The sequence below is a fragment of the Fusarium musae genome, chromosome 8 (assembly GCF_019915245.1).
Source record: "Fusarium musae strain F31 chromosome 8, whole genome shotgun sequence".
In the NCBI taxonomy this organism is placed as follows: Eukaryota; Fungi; Ascomycota; class Sordariomycetes; order Hypocreales; family Nectriaceae; genus Fusarium; species Fusarium musae.
In genome coordinates, this window is record NC_058394.1 from 206,041 (window position 1) to 229,242 (window position 23,202).

Here is a 23,202-nt window from a genome sequence, read left to right on the forward strand (position 1 = left end):
CGTGGAACTTCGCCGTACACCAATGAGGCCTCACAGGAACCAATCCGACCAATTACTTGCTTCCAACAAGTCATGACATCGGCCCAGCGACCAACTTGTTTCCAAATTCGCCTCAAGCTAGCCTTGTAAAATTAACGGTCGGCAGTCGGTTATTCCTTTGAGTGCTTGCTCCGACGGTCCAGCGAATCAGCAGCGCCAATTGATCGAGCGATCGTCGCGACACGTTTATGCGTTAGATCCCTGCAGAGCTGTAAACGGCCGGGCCGTTGTAACGCTACAACCGGTTTCAAGTCAATATGTAGATGATATAGGCCAGGGATATCGCCATCGGAAACGTCAACGGCTTTAATCGTGGTATTCATTGGAGATTTGTTGTGAGATAATGACGTTGAGGTTATTTAGTTTTACTGACGATGATCTTAATGATTTATGGGATCTATAGTTTGGATTTTGTATAAATATGGGGATTGTTGGAGTGCCAGTCTGGAATCTGCATCCACATCCCCAAGCTTCATATCATTCTACCATCTACTCATTCACTCTATTCATCATGCAGTTCTCACTCGCTCTCGTTACCCTCCTGGCTACTGCCGTCTCTGCTCTCCCCACTGAGGAGAAGCGCCAGGCTTATATCCCTTGCTCTGGTCTCTATGGCACTTCTCAATGCTGTGCTACTGATGTCCTCGGAGTTGCAGACCTTGACTGCGGAAACCGTGAGTAGATCCATATCCTCAGTGAAATTCACTCTAACGTACCTAGCTCCCTCTACCCCTGCCAACGCCACCGATTTCAGTGCTGTCTGCTCTGCCATTGGTCAGCGAGCTCGATGCTGCGTTCTGCCTATCGTAAGTCTCATCAAACCATTCACTTGACCGATTACTAACCATCACAGCTTGACCAAGGCATCCTCTGCAACACCCCTACTGGTGTCCAGGACTAAGGAATGATAGATTATGCCTTTCTCATTCTAATACGCGAATACGAGATAGATGGATTATGATATGGCAAGTGCTGGGGAGTGACTGGATCGTTCCTTTTCTATTATGTTCATACATACTTAGTGAATCGATTTTTAACTGAAACTGTCTGTGTTCTGTTACCTAGTGACCTCACAATTGTATTCCAGACACTGAAATGATGTGAGACTAATGATGCCTTATGATGAACTCATTCCATCATTGGACGAAATACGACCTACATCTTTGACTTGTACTCTCTGTTCTCCACCTGAACAATCTCCAAATCCACCTCAGTATCCCCTCCAGGCCAAGTCTTGACAAGCCCATCCTCTGCTTCCCCAAATACAGGATCCCTCTTTGGTTTAGGAACCTTCCATGACTTGCCATAGTCCCCTCCACTCTTCACGAAATCCCATTCACCACCGTTGTACGCCCCCATCATAGTATATCCATCCAGCTCAATCTCAGACAACGCCCTCTTCGGATCGTCAGCCTCAATGCCATGCCCAACCCCTGGCGACAGGAGCTTGAACTCGGCTGCCGGCTTGGTGTTGTGTGTCTTGTGCGCTACACCAGCTGGGATAACAAAGACATCTCCAGCCTCAGCTTCCAATACAATCCCGCCTTTTTCCCAAGCTGATCCGTATGTGTTCTCTTGGAGATCCTCCGAAGTATCACCGACTCCGAAGCGAATTGTTGCAGTACCTGAAAGAACAGCCATGCACTCGTGAGCTTCAGAGTGAAAGTGCGACAACTGCGTGTTTGGGTATCGAAATATCCATTGGACGTCCCATCCGTTCTTAGTAAACATATCCCAGACCTCGGCGGGGTCGCACTTGGAGCTATTAGGGCGCTTGGCTAAGACATTTTTGTAGTGCAGAAGAGGTCTTGGTGAGTTGGGAATGAGATCCGTTGGCAGGAGATGATATTGCTTGACTTCGACCATGATGATTGATGATGTTGAAGTTATCATGAACAGGGCTACCCCGCGATCTTATGCTAATGATTATATGTCATAAGGGTTGGTCGGTAGTCTATCCGAGTCGGAAGTGGATGCCGACCGAGATATCTCCGGACGGGATTTCCGGATGAATCCGTAACTAGATACACTGAGATAAGGTAGTCAAAGCATGGACCAATGGGCTACAAGGAACAGAAACAGTCTATTGCAGAAATAATCTATATGAAACTTTCAAATTGGCAATGACGAAGCATAATCAGACCTGCCGACCGAAAAAACAGCACTACATGATCTAGTCAAAGTGAATTCGCCATAGCTCACGATCAACGCCAGCGGTGAAATCACTCCTGGTATGCATCATCAAGATGTTATCGCTGACCAAGATATCACCCTTATCCCAAGCATAGTACAGCGCAACCCGACGATCATACAGGACCGAGTCGATGGTTTCGCAAATCGCAGCGCTCTCTGTAGCTTCGAGCCCGTCGATTGTAACATCCGAAGCATCAAATCGCGTCTTGGACTGCGGCCAAGGTTCGTGGTATCGAAGGCATAGCTTACCGGTCGTAGGATGGTCGATAGCTAGGGGGAGACCTCTCAGGACGGTGTTGTCGAATGCTGATGTTGATACGCTCCAGGTGAGCTTGGAAATGTCTTTCTTGAGCCACGACGGGAGATATTTGAAGAATAAGGTTGATGAAGAGAAAAGGGTGAATCCAGTGTCTCGGGGTGAGGAGGTGGCACCCTGGAAGAGTTGGAACCTAGTCTTGATCAGTCGCTGAAGATTCTTTCTCGACATGGCACTTACTGGGGAGGAGTCGAAACAGTCTTCTCATTTCCATCCTCATCAGTTTGCTTGACAACCTTGAACAAGCCATCATAGTGGAACGGCATAGGCTCCGCTGAAAGGACATTGTTCAAACCTCTAGCATCATGTCCTCGGTCCTTGACTTCAAGCAATAACCCAAACTTCCAGGGTAAGGGCGTTCCGAATCGGTAGCTGAAATCAATGAAGCGGTCGCGGTTAGGCTTCTTGACAAATCCCTTGAGAACAACCGGTGAGTTGATCTCTGACAGAGCACGGACTTTCTTCGTGTCGATATCGTCAAGTGTCAGGGAGCCAGCTCCATTAGCAGGACGGATGATCAGACCAGCGGGGTACATAGGATCAACCACGATGCCACCCTTGTCCTCTGCCCATGATAGAAGCGGTGACTTCTCTCGGTAATACGAAGGTCTCCTGTTGTCGTAGACTAGTTCGAGGCTTTCGTCGTTGTCAAACTCAGATCGCATGCCGGTTCTGATAGTACCATCCAGTCTGTAAGCTACGCTGCAGTGCCAGGGCGTAGTGTAGAGTTGCTCAGTTGGCAAAAGGCTGACAGACAGCTTGACAGCGCCGGTTGAGGGATGGATTGAAAGGCGAACATGGTCGGGGTACTTTTGTCGAACAGCATTGGCAAAGGCCTAAGACATCAGTACACAACTTGTTTCGTCCATGACAGTCCGTTACTTACATCTCCTCGAGCCATCATCTGCTTCGCGATATACTCAATGCCTCTCTTATACTTTGACTTGCTCCGGTTCTCATCAACCGGATAAACAGTTTCCAAATCTGTTTGGAGAAACTTGATGTAGCCACGATAAGTCATGCACTGGTCATCCGATTGGCGGACTTCATCCCAATTCCAGCCAGGCTTGCTGAAGGTGTTGAGGAGTGCACGTCGAAAGTTTGACGCGTTGGCAACATAGGTCATCTCCTCGAGGTCCTTCGGTAGATCAATCTCAACAAGATCGCGAAGACGTGCGAAGGAGATGTTGTGAAATTCTTTTTCTGCTGCCATGGAGCGAAGAGTCTCGCCGTAGGCCCAGACATCTCTATCTGGGACACCAAGAAGGTCTGCTGAGATTAGTCCGAGTTTGCCCAACTATCAGAAGGGTGGACTCACCATTATATACTAATCCATCGGAAATGATAGTAAGTTTGGCGCCGGGCGGATATACATCACCAATAGCGCTGCATAATCCGTTGAGGTGGGCAAGAGCAATCTCTTCACCCTTATCAGGAAGTTTCCCCAATGTCTTTGAGGTCGAGTTTGGCGACTTGAAGGGGAAGGCCGGTAGGCACATAGGAACTGGCTTGCCAGCCTTGACGTGGGTGTAGATAAGAGCGATGAATTTGAGTGTTGACTCATCGGAATGCGAGTAGAGGTTGTCGTCTTGCTTCATGCGATACCTTCCGATGATATCGAGGATTTTGCTTGATGTCTCAAGAGCCGCCCTATCGACTGCGGTAGTCAATGGTTCAGCAGAGACATTGCGATCAACAGTCCCAAGAGGGAGGGGGATTACGGGACGAAGACTGGATACAACCATGGTAGAGTGAAAGAATAGGAATCTCTGATGAGGGCTTGTTTGTATGGAATGAGAGTGACTTTAAGCTTGATGAGATGAATGATACATCAGGGAGATAAGAGGATATAAATCTTACAGTCTACTATCTCCTATCAACATGTGAACTACAAGTAACATACTCCAGCTCATACATACCCATTTTCGGTTTACTAAGACAATTTGCGAAAAACACCGAGTCGTCTCAGCAGTGGGCCATCGTACAATTACCCAATTGCTGGCAAAACAATTACCCTCGTCACACATCGCCTAATCCGAATGAAAAGGCATGACACAAAATGGCTTCATCAGGAAGCTCATAAAATTGTGACGGCCACCCTGTCAGCTTGCACGGATGTGATTTCCTAGAGTAGAAGGTATCAATCTGGAAGCCAAGCCACACTTGTCGTCAGTATTGATGGGGTTGGGGCTAAAAACTTGGATTTTCGAATGGGGGGAACGGTCCGTGGTGATGATCAGCATCCCGCGCGGTTATCCCGTTCGGCTATATCCCACCCGGCCAAGTTGAAGTTCCCCGGCGTTGAATTATTCTTCGGGCCTTTGATGGTGTAACGAAAGCTCGGATATTGTTATTCAGATGAGACATTTTGGATTTTCTTAATCCTTGGATTGATGAGGCGGTTTGACGATGCCGAGATAGGTAGGTCGATGGAGAGCTTGGATAGCTGTTGAATTTGGTGATTTATCTTGGCCTTTCCCGCCAACTACATAGAAGTGAAATATTAAGAACTCCAAAAGTTAGACTCTGAAACAAAATCATTCACATTCATTCGAAATCATGGATCAAGTTGATGTTACTGTCGTTGGTGGCGGTCCTACTGGGCTCTTTGTTGCTCTCCTTCTCCAACCATTGGGTATCTCAGTCCGCGTCCTTGGTTAGTGGAGCTGAGTTGAGATGAGAAGCAAGTCTAACCATTTTAAAGATGAGAAGCCTCGCAGTTTAGAGCTTGGTCGCGCTGATGCGCTCAATGCTCGAACTCAGCAGTACTTCGAGGTTGCTGGCATACTCGATGAGCTTCTACCTGACGGTCTCAAATGCAACAGTAAGCATATCCAGACACTTCAAATACATAGTCTAACAATAACAGCGAGCTCTACTTTTAAAGCAGGCGATTTCAAGTCTCGTCAGAACGCTTGGTGGGTTGGTATCGAGCATGCCTTCCACAAGAACTTTCTCATGATCGGACAACCTGTCGTTGAACAGGTGATGCGCAAGCGTCTCGGCGATGCAGTTAGCTACAACGAGCATGTTATCAGCATCACTGAAGACGAAGACTCTGTCGTCGTCATGACTAGTTCAGGTCGAAGGGTCCGCAGTAAATATGCCGTTGGCGCTGACGGTGCGCGATCCTTTGTCAGAAACACAATGGGTATCAGTTTCACTGGTACCAAGCCTGAGATGACTTGGGCTGTTCTTGATACCTTTTTGGATACTGACTTCCCTGTCTGTCCTGAGATTATTACATTTGAGCTTGATGGAGAGTCTAGGGTTGCTTGGATCCCAAGAGAACGAGGAATGTCCCGATTCTACGTTCTCCTCAAGGGAGAGATTACCCAGCAACTAGCTGAGGAGTCTATCAAAGAACATCTCGCTCCTTATCGAGTGGAGTTTACAAAGACTGAATGGTTCAGCACATTTCACGGTATGTCCCTTACACAACAGCTACTGTTCCTGTACTAACAATACCTCAGTTAAGGAACGACTCGCTGGAAAATTCATCTCCAAGGAAGGCCACGGCAGGATCATCTTAGCCGGAGACGCTGCTCACGTTCATTCCGTCAATGGTGGCCAAGGCTTAAACACAGGTGTCTCCGATGCCTTCGGCCTAGCCTGGCGTCTCTCAGCACTCGCACGCCCATCCAACCTCACCACCCAAGCAAGAGACGACATCCTACGCAGCTACGACATCGAGCGGAGATCCACAGCCGCTCAAGTTATCGGAGTAGCTGCAGCACTAGTCAGGGACACCATCCACACAGCCAAGAAGTACGTCTCCACAATCGAACGAAATGCCGGCTTCATCACAGGTACGTTCACCATCACCGTTACATGTCACGACTAACATAACAAGGCATGGGTGTCAACTACGGCGAGTTCGTCACGCCACTTGTCCAGGGGGCGGAACTTGGTATCTGGAAACCCGGATATCGCTGTCCCGATGTGGAAATGACTGGAACTTCCGGCAAAACTTCGCGACTCTATGAAAATGTGTCTTATGGAGACTTCATTGTGTTGGTTATCGGACGACGACTTCCGGCAATCTCCGTGTCGGCTCCCGTTTATACTATTTTGCCCAATGGGTCGACTAATGGGTGTGTTGACTGTCATCAAAACAGGGATGGGGACAAGGAATTTACTGCTGAATGGGTCAAGAACGAGAACTCGGCTATTGTGATTGTTCGGCCGGATATGTATGTCGGGTATGTTGGGACTTTCGAGGACGAGGCTTGGGAGGAATACTTGGATTCCTACTTCGTAAAATCTCGATAGGATATAGGGTAGATTTCAGTTTTAATTGTTTGTTTTTCTGCTCAATACACTAGACTTTGCATTACATCGCGCTCAATTCCGTGTAAAGTTCGTGATTTCGAAGTTGTCTTCCCTATTCATTCTCTCATCGCTAGATCCCCATTCTGATTTCGAACCTTGAACTGTTTTTCTTCATCAATCTTGGTATATGACCTGATGTGATGAACTATTTCTTAATCCCCAAAGTACCTTTATTGAAGCCCCCAACATCCTCACCACACAAATCACTATCTCCGTACAAGATCAACAGTGATAGCCTCCCTGCAAGGTCCCATCGTAAAGAATTACTACTCTCGGAAATGCATGCATCATGCCATGCCGGCACTAATCCCACATGAACTCAATCTTGCCTGCTTCGCCGCATCACCGCCTTAGTCGCGGTATTCCCCGGGTTGCTTAATCGAGAGCAAGAAATTTCTAATATCACCTTCCTAGCTAGGCAGTCCTCGGATGTTTCACCAAGTTGGAAGAATGACATGCGAAAATTATGCAAAGGTTCCATCCAGCGTGGCCAAGGAAGTCGTGGTGGTTTTGGCAAGTGGGATAATCTCATGTGACCATTACAAATACTCGGGTTAAGGATATACGCGTTCAAGAGTGGCACAGACATTTTGTATTGCGCCTTGATCTGCTGATGTTGAGTTTCATCTTTTTCATCGAGATCCACTGTGGGGAGAAGTGCCGTAGCCCTATCACCATATTAGGAAAGCGGGAAACGTGCCAGAATGGGTTATCCTAGCAAAAGCGTTGTCAGAGAAATAGAGATTGATAAGCATGGCGGTTGTATCTCGGCCTATCTTGCCTTCAATTAGGTATGAAGTTCGGCTTGTAACTCAAGGACCTTCATCAATGCTTTTGACCAGCAATGGACTCTACGAAAGATACAGCCGATGATAGCCCTATCATCGAAAGCAGCTTTTCAGTCGATGACGCATCACCGAAACCTGTTCCAAACGGCGGACTGATCGCGTGGCTGCAAGTCGCGGGCTCGTTTTGCCTCTACTTTTGTACTTGGGGTAAGCAATATCATGAATAAATGCCAGACAGATACTGACAGCTTGCAGGGCTGATCGCAAGCTTTGGAAGCTTTCAAACTATCTATGAGCGCGACCAACTATCAAGTCATACGCCATTTCAAATTTCGATCATTGGTTCTCTCCAGACCTTCTTGATGGTATTCTCAGGCTTCATAATTGGCCCGATCTATGACTCTGGTTACTTCCGACATCTTCTAGCCATCGGTTCTACCTTCATTGCCATCGGCACTGTACTTCAGAGCCTGAGTCAAAAGTACTGGCAGTATCTTCTCACTCAAGGTCTTATGGTTGGCATTGGCGCTGGCTGTCTATCTATCTTGAGTGTTGCTATTACTTCACTATGGTTCACTACCAAACTGCCACTAGTCAATGGACTTGCAGCTTGCGGGAGTGGACTCGGAGGGTAAGTCTCTTGATCCTTGCCTCAGGGTCTTTTTCTGACGCCATTTCAGTGTTCTTCTCCCCATTATGATACGGGAGCTTAATGCGCAGACAAGCTTGCCATGGGCAGCCAGGGCTATGGCTTTGTTGCTGTTGGTCCTACTCCTGTTTTCCAACCTTGTGCTCCGACCGGGGCCGAATCCTAGCAGACCAGCTCAGCGAAGGCAACTTCTCGACAAGACGGCTTTTACAGACTGGCCCTACGTGTTCTTTGTGGCAGGCTGCTTTTCTGTCTTTCTTGGAATGTACACGCCTTTTGTCTATGTTCAAAGTTACGCTCTGGACAACAAAATCGCGTCGACCGATCTTGCAGGGAATCTGCTTGCTATTCTCAACAGCAGCTCCATCTTTGGCCGTATCCTTCCCGCTTTCCTCGCACAGAGTCTCGGACCTATGAACACTATCATTAGTGCAGCAATTTTACTCGCCACGACAAGCTTGTGTCTCATCTCAGCAACTACAACTCCGCGATTGCTTGTTACCGTCATCAGCCAAGGCTTCTTCACGGGGTCCTTCTTCGCGCTTCAGCCGACCATCTTTGTCAGACTGACTAGTGATCCCCGACGAATTGGAACAAGATTTGGTATGGCCTTTTCGGTCATGTCTATCGCGCTCTTGTTTGGACCACCTGTTGGAGGGGCATTGCGAAGGAGCATGGGGTATACGGCCGCTTGGGTCTGGGCTGGGTTGACTGTTTTCGTCGGCGGCATGTTGATTCTGTGCAGTAGGTTGCTGAAGGATAACAAGTCTATGATCGTATGAGCAATACATTAGAAGCCTGCTGGGTAGGGTTCACGATCATAAGCTGAACAGATACAGCACATTTGCCACACGGATCGTGACATGTGCATACGAGATTACTTTACAAATTAATGGAACCTTCAAAATACTTTGTGGATTCACACCTCTGGATTAAAATACCCGAGATCCTCCAAACCAAGTCTCCTTCACCTCAGCCTTGAGTAGCGTCTTCGGATCCCACTCCATATCAACAACAATAAAGTCAGCCAATTTTCCAGGTGTCAAGCTTCCAACACGATCTTCAGCAAATACACTTCGGGCTGCACCTTCTGTACCCGCGACAAAGGTCTCACACAAACCTAAACTAAAGTGCTCATGCACTATCTCGGGGTTCTCCGGGTTCTTGGAAGACTGCCTGTTGATAGCCACATGGAAATTATGCATAGGCGACCACGGTGATGTAGGGCTATCAGTACCAATCGCCATCAAGGCACCTGCATCAGCAAACTCTCGATACGCAAACGCTCTCTCATATCGCTCCTCTCCAATGAGTTCGGGCCAGGTTGTCAAGGCTGTTGGGTCTGCATGTATGGGCTGGATGGATGCTGTTAAACCAAGCTTTCCAAGCCTCTTGGCGTCTTCTGGGGAAACAATCTCCAAGTGCTCGACTCTGTGCCTTCGACCTGGTGTAGCATGCTTCTCAATAGCATCGATGGCCATTCTTACAGCTCCGTCCCCAATAGCGTGCAAAGCAACTTGTAAACCACCAGCATCAGCCTCTTTGACCACCGGTTCGAGGAACTCAGGCTCCCATATAGGCGGTGGGTTTCCTGCAGTAGCATACGGCTCAGAAAGATAGGCAGTGCATGCGTCGATAATACCGTCGGTGATGACCTTGATTCCGACAAGTCGAAGATCAGGACTTGTTGTTGAGTTGTACTGCTTGCTCAGTTCGATAGCACGCTGCACTTGTTTGGAGTTTTGTTCAAGGTCAGCGGTTGGTTTGATGAGCCAGTGAGCTGCTATTCGTAGCGATAGATTGGGTTCTGTTTCTTTGAGAGTTACGAGAGCATCCCATGCTTCTTCATCCATGGCCATTTCGACCGCGCCTGTGTATCCAGCTGCGTTGTACTCTTTCACGGCTGCGCGAATTGCCTCTATTCGTTCATACTTTGGTGACGACTTTGCTTGGAATGGCCAAACTTCACGGTGCCGTTAGTCAGTCGGTTTAAAACGATCATAGTAGGGTATACTCACTGATTGACATCATGGCGCCTTCATCCAACAGCCCTGATGGCCTTCCATCCGCGTCACGATAAATCTTGCCACCAGCTGGATCCGGCATATCATCAACCTCAAGCTCTTTCAGAGCCGCAGTATTACACCAGCAAGAGTGTAAAGAGCCCGCATCGACAAAAATAGGTCGTGGATCAAGATCATCCAGCATCGCGGCTGTAACTCCACCGGGAGTCATGTAATGCCTCCATCCTTTGCAAAGAATAGTCGGTGTGTCTGGATTTTCAGCAGCGTATTGGAGGATACATGATCGGATGTCCTCAAGTGAAGTGCATCGCAACAGATCAAGCTAGGTTCTCTCTGCTAGAATAAGCTTATAGCCATAAATCTTAACTATAAATAACACTTTAAGCCTATAACTTAGATATTAATACTATAATAACTAACTAATAACTATAGTAAAATACTAATATTATTAAAACCTAAAAAATAACTTATTTACTTACTATTATAAGCTATAAAAAGCTTTAATATATCTCCTAAAATAACTAAATATAAAATAATAATAAAGTAATATAATAATACTTAAATAAAAGCTTATTTATATAGTAAATTTAGATAAATTCTAGTAATAATATATTAATAAAATTCCCTTTAACCTTAATAATATTAAAAATTACTAATAAACTTTTAAAAAAAAAATAGCTTTAAAGCTATTAAAGATAAAAAAGATAAAATTTTTAAAGCTATTAAATTTAAAAAATAAAATAAGCTTTTAAATAACCTTATTTAGTAATTAATTATTTTTAATATATATACTCTTACTTATATTATTTAAAGACTTTTTTAAAAAATTAAAAAAGCTATTAAGTAAAAAAGAGAGGTACTAAAAGCCCTTTTTAATAATAAAGCTAGATATAAGAAGATTATAAAGTTAATTAAAAAAAGAAACTAGGAGTAAATTAAGTCCCTAATTAAAGTATAAAAGGCAATTTACTAAAAGGAACTTCCTAATATAAGAAAAGCTTAATAGAAAGTTTTATAATAATATATATATTAGTACTATTAGGGCTAAGATAAAGGTTAGAAGAAAGTTCAAGGTAATCAGAAAGTGGTAGCAGTATTAAGTTTATAAGTTAGTTATAAGGTTAGAAAATACACTTCGGTTTTAACACAATAGCGACAGATCAAGCTTTCGGAGTGATTGACCGAGGAGGAGCAGATGCATATGGCCATCAATGAAGCTGGGAAGAATAACACGCTGATCAAGATCGCGAATCTGTATATCTGAACCTAGGGCTTGAGAGATCTCGTTACGAGACCCGATTGCGACGATTTTGTCGTCTTGTATGAGCATGCAGTCTGAGAAATGGGCTTTGCCGTTGAGGCCCGTCTCTGTCTTGGACAGGATCCGGCCATTGACAAACAATGTTTTGGTCATTATGTTGGAGAGTAAATGAAATCTTGGAAAAAAGGAAAGGCATGCGAACTTTGAAGAAATGAGAGGGATTTAAATGCGTTGCGATGTTCGGAGTGGTCTCTGTTCTGAGATCAATTTTTATAGTACAGTACCCTGGCTCTACCCCATCTGAATTCCGAGCTTCCTTCCCAGTGTGTCTCCATAATAAACTCCTTGGGGCAACCCATTGCCCAATTAGCATTGTTAGTACTGACTCCGTTGTTGGCTCCCCACTCGGGCTAGCAGAGGTCAAGGAGGAAGCAGAAAGATAACTGGACTTGATATATTCATAGGTTTATAAGGCCAATAGCTTCAAGATCAATTTTTATCCAGCTAGTTATACAAGACAGTAAAGGAGTAAGATAAGGAGAGAGTGAAGCAAGCGAGTGATAGTTTTAACCGCCACTTCCAAATGCAGGGTAAGAAGGCGTACTAGAATCACAAGCAAATCTAACAAAGTATTTGCTTGATGATCCAGAGCCGTCTACGATAACAGTACCGTCTGGAGCTGTGACAGTAACTATCATAGAATAGTCTCCCTGTGCATTGGCCCAGAAAACCCTGAATGGCGTATAAGTACCCGCTGTCAGCTGGATCTTAAAGGTTTGAGCACTGGAAGGTCCCCATGAGTAGTTTTGGGCCAGATCTGCACTTGAACGTGCTTTCGACCATGCTGATAAAGCCTTGCTACCAAACCAAACCAGTGTGACCTCGTCAGAGTACGGTACAACAACAGAGTAAGTACCATTGATTGGCGCATATAAGTATGCCCGGTGGTTAACAGCCTTATACTGCCATGTCTGACTTGGTGCGCCAGGATAAATAACCTGCGCCGGGCCTGAGTTTCCTGATTTTACGCCACCTGGTTCTGTGATACCAATTGAATGCGTGATGCCAGTAAAAGTCGGTGAAGCTGTTGCAAAATAGGAAATGTTGAGGGACGAGTAGTTTGGTGGATCAGCGTTATAGAACGAGTTCGTATAGATAGCGTATTCCAAACCAGCGTTATCGCATGTTTGATCTGCAGCCTTTGTACCAACTGCGGGAGCCACGACCACCACAGTAGCTGTCTGCCCAGCGGAGGCCGGAGTAACAGTGGACGTGCTCATGGTTGATACAGTGGTATAATAGGTTGTTACAGTGGTGTATGGCTGGGGCTTTTGCATAACAACCGTAGCAACGCCGCCAGGAGAGGTCGGCGATAAGGTGGTACTGCCAGTTGCTGTGAAGGTACCCCAGGTTGTGACGGTCGTATAGGACTGGTGTTGTTGAACAACGACAGTTGCAGTGCCACCCTGAGAGATTGGCGAATACGTAGTGGTGCTGACTGTTGAGAATGATCCCCAGCTCGTGGTAGTTGTATAAGGTTGAGGGTTTTGAACAACCACAGTTCCAGTACCACCCGGAGAGTTCGGCGAATAGGTAGTGGTATGAACTGCTGAAAAGGAACCCCAGGTTGTGGTAGTTGTATAAGGCTGGGGGTTTTGAATAACGACCGTTCCAGTACCGCCCGGAGAGGTTGGCGAATAGGTAGTGGTATGGGCTGCTGAGAAGGTACCCCAGCTTGTGACTGTTGTGTAGGGCTGGGGCTCTTCGACAACAACAGTGGCTACACCACCTGGAGATGCTGGTGGCAGTGTAGTATTTCCTTCAGTTGTAAAGCTACCATAGCTAGTCACAGTTTTATATGACTGGGGCAGTCCTACTACAACAGTCGCAACATCACCTGGGGATGCCGGTGTCATGGTGCTTGTCACAGCAGCTGTATATGAACCATAGCTGGTCACAGTTGTGTACCGCTTGGGAATCTCGACGACAACAGTGGCAGGATCCCCTGGATTGGCCGGCTGGTTTGTTGTCGTTATAGGTGCGGTCAGACCATCAACATACGCCGTGGTAGTTGAGTAACCCTGAGGACTCTCTATGACCACGGTAGCCACGCCGCCAGGCCCAGTGGGTGATAACGTTGTAGTGGAAGGTGTGGTCCAGGAGCCATAACTGGTCACTGTTGCATACAGCTGAGGACTCTCTACAACGACAGTGGCAAGATCCCCTGGGTTAGCTGGCTGGTTGGTCGTGGTTACAGGTGCAGTCAGGCCATCAACATAGGTAGTGACAGTAGTGTATGCTTGAGGACTCTCTACAAGCACAGTAGCCAAGCCACCGGGCCCAGTTGGTGCTAATGTTGTGGTGAGGGGTGCAGAGTAAGTGCCATAGGTAGTCAGAGTCGTGTATAACTGAGGACTCTCGACGACTACAGTTGCAGGGTCCCCAGGATTGGCCGGTCTGTTTGTTGTAGTCAAAGGTGTAGTCAACCCGTCAACATATGTCGTGAGGGTTGTATATGCCTGAGGGCTCTCAATAATAACAGTTACTGGATCCCCAGGATTAGCAGGTTGGTTTGTTGTAGTCAGAGGTGCAGTAAGACTATCAACATATGTTGTAATGGTTGTATATCCCTGTGGGTTCTCAACGACAACAGTGGCAGGATCCCCTGGATTAGCCGGTCGGTTCGTGACGGTATGAGGTGCGGTTAGGCTGTCCATGTAGGTCGTGACGGTTACATATGCCTGAGGGCTCTCAATCACAACAGTAACAGGATCTCCGGGATTAGCCGGCTGGTTTGTCGTGGTCACAGGTGCAGTCAAACTGTCAACATAGGTTGTGATGGTTGTGTATGGCTGCGGAAGATTGAGGACAACAGTCATCACATCGTCTGGATTGTCAACTGGTAAGGTTGTGGATGCCGGGCCTGCCAAGCCTGGAACGTAGCTTGTGACTGTAGTGTAGGACTGAGGCACATCAACCTCAACAGTGGCAAACTTTGCTTGAACATTGAATGGGTATGTTGTAGTTGAAGCAACAGTCAGACCATCTCTGTGGTTAGTGACGGTTGTGAAAGGCATCGGAAGATCAACTTCTACAGTACCGTCCTCACCAGGAACAGAAGGTGGATATGTCACAGTGTTGGCTGCGGTGAAAGAGCCATAACTGGTGATCGTAGTGTAAGGCTGGGGTAAGTCAACCACAACTGTGAGAGTCGGGTTCGGCCCGTTACCGTTCTCGGTTGTTGTTATAGCTGCTGTGACCCTTCCATAATAGGTGGTTGTCACGTACATCTGTGGATCAAAGATCACGACGGTACCCGTTTGGCCTGGGCTGGTTGGACTTATGGTGGTTGTAGATTCAGCGCTAACGGCTCCATACGAAGTTACGGTCGTGTAAGGCTGAGGGAGATCAACCACAACGGTCAGGGTTGGGTTAGAGCCAAGTCCGCTCTCAGTTGTTGTAGTAGCAGCTGTTACCCTTCCATAATGAGTGGTAGTCACATACATCTGTGGATCAAAGATCACAACAGTGCCCGTTTGGCCTGGACTCGATGGGGTTATAGTAGTCGTAGACTCGGCCGTAACGCCTCCGTACGAAGTGACAGTCGTATATGGCTGTTGCATTAAAACCATAACGATACCTGTCTGGCCAGGAGCAGGAGGCGGTGAGGTATATGTGGTTTCGGTCGAGACGTCTCCATAAGAAGTAAAGGTCGAATATGGCTGCGAATTGTAGACCACAACGGTACCTGTTTGACCAGGCATGGATGGAGAAATTGTAGTTGTAGACGCAGCGGCATATTGTCCATAAGAAGTGATGGTCACCCACTGATCAGGCTGATACACGATAACAGTGCCGGTTGCATCTGGAGCTGTTGCAGATATGGTAGATGTAGAAGCAGCTGTGAAGTCCCCGTAAGAAGTGACGGTCTCCCACTGATAAGGCTTGTATACCATAACAGTGACTGTCTCTGCTTCAGTAGATTGTGATATGGTGGTTGTGGATGCGGCTGTAACCGCTGGGTCGTAAGAGGTGACGGTTGTCAATTGGTGTGGCTTGTAAATAATAACATTGCCAGTTGCGCCTGGGGCAGTTGGATATTCAGTGGTTGTTGATGCCGCCGTGACACCTCCATAGGAAGTAACTGTGAACCATGGATCTGGCTGGTATATCAGGACAGTACCCGTCTGGTCTGGGGAGCTCGGGGATATAGTCTGTGTAGATGCGGCTGTGATAGTTGCGTCATACGAGCTTACTGTCACCCATTTGTATGCCCTATACACGACTACCGTGCCTACATGATCAGACGCAGAAGGCCACATAGACGTTGTATGGTCAGAGGGCGCAGCATCATCATAAGAGGTGGTAGTCACCCATTCGTATGGATCGTAGACAACAACAGTGCCAGTTTCGCCAGGAGCACTGGGAGTCATTGTACTCGTGACCACGGCTGTAACCGATCGATCATAGGATGTCACGGTAACGTAACGAGCTACCGGGCTGGGTACCACAATCACCACTGTACCAGGGCCAGGTCCTGACGGGGTCTCGGTGATAGTATAAGTACCAGTGTCGGTGCCGGTTCCGGTGCTGGTGATGGTGGTATAGTCGATTGGGGCATCCGAGGTCATAACCGCCATAACCAAAACGGTTCCTGTTTCACCAGCTCGAGTTGGAGATTGCGTGATGGTCATAGGAGCAGTGCCAGTTCCTTGAGTAGTGATTGTAGTCCACGGCACTGCTGGATCTGAAGAAATGGCAGAGCCACCTAAGGAACTTTCTGTTCCGGCTGGAGGAGAACTTTCGCTCTCTGAAGGAATTAAAACCTTGACCTGAGCTTGTGAAATAGGATTCGTTGTATCACCTTTCCTGTAACCTTGCATTCTGACGATCACGGTTACGATGTCGCATGGATTCTGGGTAGGCAGAGTGGTTGTCTCAGGCACAGATATTATACGGTCAGTCGACGATAATACAGTCACATGGCTCTCAACCATGATAGTTCCACACGATGGCTGCTGATCCGCGAGGGGGATGTTGTATGTAGTGTTTGGTTCACCGTATCCATAAACCGGGTCAGTGGCAGTGTAGGTAGCATCAGTCCGCATGAGAAATGTACTACAGGCATTCATTAGCTTAAGAAAGCCGGTGAAAAGTGCCTACATATCATACCTTGTCAAAATGTCATACTGCGTAGACGATCCGTCAATGATCTCAATGGGCTGTGTCTTGACGTCTCGTGGTTCCAATTTTGCATCGGATATAGTGCCTAGCAAGACCAGAGCCCAAAAGGGCATCATGCGCGGAAGCGACATGATCAAGGAGGGTGGAGAAAAAAGAAAAGATTATCAATTGGCTGTACTGATGAAAATTAAAGAATAAAATGTAAATGAATAGACCAGAGAGCGGTCTGGGAGAATACGAGACTTGAGAGTGACGTCCAATCTTTATCATGAGCTACCACCAGCAGAACGTACTCTATTTTACGTTTTGATCGACAGTATGGATGCGGGAAACTTTCGATCGGTTACTTAGTGCGATTTCGAATCTTACGAAATGATTCGAGACCGTGTTCAGCGTCCGACCCGGTCGCAGATGAGGCTTGTGGCTGAGAGATGATATCACCGCATTGAGCTTGGTAACAGGAGTGCTGGCAACCTGGGCTCCGGCTAGCTCGGCAATATCATTATTGCAGCAGAAGATGATGTTTTTTACTACAGTTTGGGTTAGTAGGTTCTAGATGTCTTTGTATGGCTGGTCTATGTGAGGGTAAATTCTCTGTGGTGATAAGATCTCAGTCACAAGCCTCAATTGGAATCAACCCATCTAAGGAATGCAATATCACCCTGGGCGATGCTTCTGTGGGCCCATTTTGGGAGATCCCTTGAGAAAGGTCTGCGTTCTTCTAATTCACATTTCTAGCTTAGAATGCTGAAATTTGTCTGCAGACTGGAGGGGCCTGTCTATACCTATAGATAAATTTGATTCAAATCAAGCAATACACATAGAGGAAGCATCCCTTCCGTGACTATTGTCTCAGTTTATGTAGACTGAAACAGCAAGTAAACAACATCTAAGACATGTTTCCTGCTATTGGATCTGCACAGTACGGAAGCGACCAAGCCACTTGACTTAAAGAGAGGCAAGTGACACTTTAGCCGTAGTGATAGCCGAGAAGCTATACCGATACCGGGGAAATTCAGGGGCTGCCCTGAGTAGGAATTCACTTACGGCATGGACAGTAACTCCTTTGGTACTCGCGTGATACTAGCCGTGCTCTGCCCGACGCCATCAGATCTGATTTGCATTGCTATGTAAAACCTTATCTTCGATCTCGACCAAGCCTAGTAGTATACCGAAATGAGAAGATAACAGAGATCTAATCAACATTCTCAGCAGTACTTCGACTTGGCTGTTTGTTCCCCGGCTTAGACTTTAAAACGAATCTCTGACATTCAGCATTTCTGAGCGTGTCTGATGTTAATGCGGAATTAAAGTCGCAGATTATTAGTAACAGATACTTCAATCCACTTAGATTATCAACCAAGAGCGACCCATCATGGCCCCCTAGTGATGTAATATGCACCCAAGGTGAGTTGTTTTTAAGGCTTTTGCGTGGCGATAACTGGACAGGTTATGTATTGCTGGCTTCAGCTGCAATTTCTCATGCTTGCTCTGCGGACCTTTACACTGTAGCTTCCTGCTTGTCAGCTGTTGCTGCAACCCTGATAGTTTAAAAGTGAAAAGCCATTCAGGATATACATCCAGAGCGGGTCTTACTTACGGGCACTATTATGTATTAGATAAAGTTTTATTACCCTGTAATTTATTTACGTCAATGCTGCCTTTACAGTGCAAGATACATTGCCTATCTAGCTATGCAGAAAGATGTATTTGGTAACAAGAAATAAAGACATCTCACACACGAATCAATATACATCTTTGTCGAACAGATCTTCGTATATCTCTAAACTCGCGAACAACCGATAGAAACAAGGCCGCCCTGTAGTAACACAAGTTAACATCAATCGGTAGACATCAGTAGGGAGAAAATGCTTACATGGGTGTTATCATTGCAGCAAACTGCTGTGCCTTGTTGACAAGCCGCGGGATCAGTAATAGACGAGCCTGAAAGGAAATATTAGACCACGAAACGGAAAATCAGTGAGGCAACACATACATGTTGCTCCGAGGACAGCATTAGGATCTTGAACCACAATACCAAGCATCCCCAGAAGAAGGCTAATCACAGGATTGCTTGAGGTTCCAACAGTTTGACAGCATTTCAGGGCGGCTGGGGCATTGCACATGATAGCAGCAGCAGTAGTGGTAACAGCAATCGCGCTTGATTCTGTCGTAGTGTCGACGATAGATGTGATAGCAGCCGTTGACACAGTCGCTGCCAAAGTTGAGGAGAGCGATTCGATCGTCGTCACGCCAATAAGTTCAGAACTGCTCTCAACGCTAGAGGGTCGGCAAGGACCCGCTGAAACAGCACCAAGAAAGGTGGACAAGACCAACGCGCAAAATCGCATCTTGGCAGATCAAGTGGCTTGAAGCCGTCAAAAAGAATTAAGCAGTTAGTTGGAAAGAAATGAGGCAAAAGAGAGAAGAAATCTATCTACAGAGTACGGGTAAAGGAAATACGAAATAGGAGTACGCGTGGAATAGTGAGCTAATGCCAATAGTTCCTCAGTAGTACACGGGCTAAGCCTAGAGTCGCCAGTGAAGCGAGATGAATTGCATGTCACAGTGCTCTCTTATTGGCCAAGTTGCAAGCCCGAACTGGAAATAAATCACAGCTATGTCCGCCGTCCTACCCGAAAGATGAACGGAATACACTGGTACCTGGAGTGAATGGCACTGTACAACACGGAAAATAGAGCAAGTCAGCAAAGCTCACCCTCTATATAACTTCCCAGCTCTTATTGCCGTTTGCCTTCATCGTTGCATTCGTCATTTGATTAATATGACAGAAGTGGCTCCACGTCTCCATCTATCTGACAACGAACCCATGTCTTGTGCTAGTTCCCAAACTTCTGGGAGCCACTCCATTTCCTAACACTTATCAGCCAAAACGGCTACAAGACTGGGTAAGCATCATTCGTCTACGACTGAGCAAGCAACTTATTTCCGTTACCCAACATCAACGGCAAGTTATTCGTCAAACCAGGCACCAGTCAAAGTCGACGTCATCGCGAGGCCCTGCACGGCGACAAGAATCACACGATGCATGTGTTACAGTGGACATTGCCTAATTACTATTGCTGCTGCTTTCAGATGGCGAGAGATGGATGGCACGAACCAGTGGATGCGAATGATCCCCAGTTTCCCCATCTGATCTTGATGGGGAATTAAAGCTGCAGATTATTAGTAATAGATTGCTTAATATGGAGAGGCTGGATATCATTTCAATGTCCAGGATATCAGGTAGTTGATAGAAGGTGAAGATAGATTATTCTTATTTCGTTTACGAATGCATGGACTAATACGTTCAATACTTTGATTATATAATGTGTCTCATATACAAGGCAGAGTCAACAGCTCGCTTCAAGTATTATGCCCGATATTCGTTCAAACCGCGCCCTACTGCAGCAAGCACGCACTGACTATCCCGCCCTTCATATCATAGCCCGCTAAGGCACTGGGTCGGAAAGCGATGGCTTAAGGCCCAGGCTCGGTTGTTCGATAACCCACTCAAACTGGGAATTCGTCAACCAGTCATCGTGCTCAGCAATTCCCAATTGTGACTGACAATATGATCGGAAAGATCTTATCGCGTGGATCTCACGCAGGTTGACGCTCTTCCCCACGGGGTTATCGGCCCATGGGATTAGGAGCTTGGCTTGTCGAGGATGTAACGGGCATTAGCCTCCCCAGGTCCGCAAAAGCCCAGCTGTCCTTGTAACTCCGCCGCAGTTAGGGACAGTCAGTAGGTGCTTAGAAAGTAATCCTTCTACTAAGAAGTGGCATTTTTATAGTTTTTATAATTTTATAGTTTTTTTTATATAAGAATTTCTTTTACTTTAGTAATAAGGGACTCCAAAATCGTCTTCTCGTATGCGTTTGCTGCAGCCCAGTTCTCCTTCATGTCCGAAATGCATACACCTGCCGATTTCACAAAATCCATCGTTACCTTAGGTCTTACCGAAATCGTTCTGTATACAATTACAGGATCAGTCATCTATGCATTCGTCGGCCAGCAAGTTCAGTCCCCCGCCTTGTTATCCGCCAGCCCGTTGGTGTCGGATGCATTGCCTTGCCAGCTATCTACATCTCAGGCTCTATCAACGCTACGGTCGCTTGCAGATTTATTCACGGTCGACTTTATAAGAATACTATTTCCCAGTTCATCAATACCCGCAAGTGCTGGTTCACTTGGTTGGCCGTTGTCGCATTTGTGATCTTCCTTTCGTGGGTTATCGCAGAGGCTATCCCATTTTTCTCCGAGCTTCTAGGAATCTGCGCTGTCCTCTTCGTTTCGGGCTTCTCGCTCTGGATCCCTCCTACTATGTGGTTCTTCCTCCTTAAGGAGGGCAATTGGTACGACAAATACAATGTCAAGCGTGCTGCATGCAACTGCATTGCCTTTGTCGTCGGTTTCTTTGTGTTTATTTGCCGGCACATACGCCAGCATCGGCCAGATCGTAAGTGTGCCGAACATAAATTCCCATTTTCAATGACTAACATGATCACAGATAGCCAAATTCAACAGAGGCAGTGTTGGCAGGCCCCTCTCTTGCAATGTGGCCTAAGGCTTTGGTATTATTCTTGGTACAGAGGTTGGCACATAGGTCCGTTCTATAACAAATAACTTATTACCGGTTATTAATAAACTTCGTTGGTTCGCTTGCATGAGATAAGAGCCATATGCGTCATTCCACTGGATCTTCGTCTTTCAGGTCTTGGTTCAGCAGCTGGACCAACAGGAGTCACTGACCTCCGACGATCGGAACCCCATTGCCTGATTACAATGAAGATTCAACCTTGCCGACATAAACCGCTCTCGGTCTCAAGTAGTAGCCGTAAGTGGTTGTTCCAAAAGACACCGTCGTTTGGTACGAAAGGCCCAGCTCGTTATCTTTTGTGGTTGTCTCGATGAACAGCACTAGATTTAGCGCTTCAGCGCACTTAGGCCCTGAAGTAGTTAGTCACTCCACTGAACAGACCTTAAAGAACTCCCGATCCACTTCGTCTATCCTCGCCTGATTTCCCACTTTGCAAGCTCAATTCCGAGCTTGACAGTATTTACATCAGCAGGTCATGCCTCGAGGACGCAGGGGCTGTTGGACATGTCGCATCCGACACAGAAGATGTGACGAGTCGTCTCCCGAATGTAAAGAATGCAGTACCCGAAGTATCACCTGCCATGGATACGACCTGGAGCCACCAGAATGGATGAGCAATGACCAGTTACTGCAAGAAGAGCTTCTGCGGATCAAAAGTGCAGTCAAGCAGAATTTCCGACGCGTCAAGACCATTCAGAATCGCCAACTTGCTCGTTGGACAGCTCAAGCAGCACAAACTTCGCGTGCAAAAGCTACCTGTCGACCTGGAAACGAAATGACGCAAAGTCCGGTCAAAGTCGGTTCATCAACGACAAACACTATCTTTCGGGAGGCGCAGTATTTGGTACACTACCTCGACTACATCTTTCCAATTCAGTATGCTTTCTACGTCGATGCACCAGATCAAGGAGGCAGAGGATGGCTGTTCTTCCTTCTCGAGAGAAGTATGAGATGCCCAGTCGCGCAGTTGTTCACACTAACCACCGAACAGATGCACCCCTACGAAATGCAGCTCTGACCCTGTCTGCCTTCCATCAACATACTTTCTCACCTTATCATACGGAGAAACAGGAAGACGAACTATTACAATACCATACCAAAGCACTTCAAGAACTCCGACACGTTGTCCGCCATCGCGACGTTGGTGCTTCTGCTGATAATATCGAGGAATGGCTCAAATTCCTAGCTGGCGGCATGTTTTTGATCTCCTTCGAGGTAATCTTACCTCATACGTACCCGACTCATCTCTGACTTGGCATAGGTATTCCAAGGCGGTACAAACAACTGGCAAGCGCACTTCAACGCCCTCGTATCCGTTATTCAGAACCTGACATCCTCCGACTTTGACTTCGATGCCTCCGATCCTTCGAGCCCAGACTTTGACTTCCAGCGAGGCATGAATACTGCGCAAAAGTTCATTCTCTCGAACCTAGTTTGGATAGACATACTAGCCCCTCTGGCTACGGGGGCTGCACCGAGGTTACCATATCGCGATTGGCTCAACGCTGGAAATATTGACATGTCGAGAGTCATGGGTTGCTCAAACTTGATCATGATTGCGATCGGTGATATGATGACACTGGATTCGAATGCTCTAACAATGGACAGTGGGACTTTGCAAATCGCCATTGATGACCTGGAGAAATGTATGCATGATGGCATAGGCGCGGCATTAGATGATGGATCAACGGTCTATACCTGAGTCCATGCTACCAGCGAATGTTTGCTAATCAGCTCCAGCAGTTGACACCCACCAACCGCTCAGTCACTCATCTCTTCGCAACCGCGGCACTCGTCCAACTTTACACTCTT

At 46.8% G+C, this 23,202-nt stretch overlaps 10 protein-coding genes across 10 annotated transcripts; 4 read left to right on the top strand and 6 right to left on the bottom strand.

The window, feature by feature from the left end:
* Positions 1-550: 550 nt before the first annotated feature.
* On the top strand, positions 551-940 carry TH1 (beta ketoadipyl CoA thiolase, th1; the record flags this gene model as incomplete). Its single annotated transcript, XM_044827871.1, has 3 exons — positions 551-713; positions 760-845; positions 893-940. The coding sequence occupies 3 exons, from the start codon at positions 551-553 to the stop codon at positions 938-940; spliced, it is 297 nt and encodes a 98-aa protein (XP_044676425.1).
* A 254-nt stretch (positions 941-1,194) lies between these two features.
* On the bottom strand, positions 1,195-1,905 carry J7337_010287 (uncharacterized protein; the record flags this gene model as incomplete). Its single annotated transcript, XM_044827872.1, has 1 exon — positions 1,195-1,905. The coding sequence occupies one exon, from the start codon at positions 1,903-1,905 to the stop codon at positions 1,195-1,197; it is 711 nt and encodes a 236-aa protein (XP_044676426.1).
* Positions 1,906-2,212: 307 nt separating this feature from the next.
* Positions 2,213-2,719, bottom strand: J7337_010288 (uncharacterized protein; the record flags this gene model as incomplete). The annotated part of the gene is made up of 1 exon (XM_044827873.1): positions 2,213-2,719. The coding sequence occupies one exon, from the start codon at positions 2,717-2,719 to the stop codon at positions 2,213-2,215; it is 507 nt and encodes a 168-aa protein (XP_044676427.1).
* Positions 2,720-2,724: 5 nt separating this feature from the next.
* On the bottom strand, positions 2,725-4,293 carry J7337_010289 (uncharacterized protein; the record flags this gene model as incomplete). The annotated part of the gene is made up of 3 exons (XM_044827874.1): positions 2,725-3,384; positions 3,435-3,817; positions 3,867-4,293. The coding sequence occupies 3 exons, from the start codon at positions 4,291-4,293 to the stop codon at positions 2,725-2,727; spliced, it is 1,470 nt and encodes a 489-aa protein (XP_044676428.1).
* An 814-nt stretch (positions 4,294-5,107) lies between these two features.
* J7337_010290 (uncharacterized protein) lies at positions 5,108-6,820 on the top strand (the record flags this gene model as incomplete). The annotated part of the gene is made up of 5 exons (XM_044827875.1): positions 5,108-5,204; positions 5,253-5,372; positions 5,418-5,972; positions 6,022-6,357; positions 6,402-6,820. The coding sequence occupies 5 exons, from the start codon at positions 5,108-5,110 to the stop codon at positions 6,818-6,820; spliced, it is 1,527 nt and encodes a 508-aa protein (XP_044676429.1).
* A 904-nt stretch (positions 6,821-7,724) lies between these two features.
* Positions 7,725-9,099, top strand: J7337_010291 (uncharacterized protein; the record flags this gene model as incomplete). The annotated part of the gene is made up of 3 exons (XM_044827876.1): positions 7,725-7,875; positions 7,924-8,299; positions 8,349-9,099. 3 exons carry the CDS (start codon positions 7,725-7,727, stop codon positions 9,097-9,099), a joined length of 1,278 nt encoding a protein of 425 aa, XP_044676430.1.
* A 150-nt stretch (positions 9,100-9,249) lies between these two features.
* Positions 9,250-10,525, bottom strand: J7337_010292 (uncharacterized protein; the record flags this gene model as incomplete). The annotated part of the gene is made up of 2 exons (XM_044827877.1): positions 9,250-10,280; positions 10,336-10,525. The coding sequence occupies 2 exons, from the start codon at positions 10,523-10,525 to the stop codon at positions 9,250-9,252; spliced, it is 1,221 nt and encodes a 406-aa protein (XP_044676431.1).
* Positions 10,526-11,276: 751 nt separating this feature from the next.
* J7337_010293 (uncharacterized protein) lies at positions 11,277-11,755 on the bottom strand (the record flags this gene model as incomplete). Its single annotated transcript, XM_044827878.1, has 2 exons — positions 11,277-11,284; positions 11,524-11,755. 2 exons carry the CDS (start codon positions 11,753-11,755, stop codon positions 11,277-11,279), a joined length of 240 nt encoding a protein of 79 aa, XP_044676432.1.
* A 413-nt stretch (positions 11,756-12,168) lies between these two features.
* On the bottom strand, positions 12,169-16,917 carry J7337_010294 (uncharacterized protein; the record flags this gene model as incomplete). The annotated part of the gene is made up of 2 exons (XM_044827879.1): positions 12,169-16,720; positions 16,775-16,917. 2 exons carry the CDS (start codon positions 16,915-16,917, stop codon positions 12,169-12,171), a joined length of 4,695 nt encoding a protein of 1,564 aa, XP_044676433.1.
* Positions 16,918-22,000: 5,083 nt separating this feature from the next.
* Positions 22,001-23,092, top strand: J7337_010295 (uncharacterized protein; the record flags this gene model as incomplete). The annotated part of the gene is made up of 3 exons (XM_044827880.1): positions 22,001-22,334; positions 22,382-22,605; positions 22,652-23,092. 3 exons carry the CDS (start codon positions 22,001-22,003, stop codon positions 23,090-23,092), a joined length of 999 nt encoding a protein of 332 aa, XP_044676434.1.
* Between the last annotated feature and the right edge of the window lie 110 nt (positions 23,093-23,202).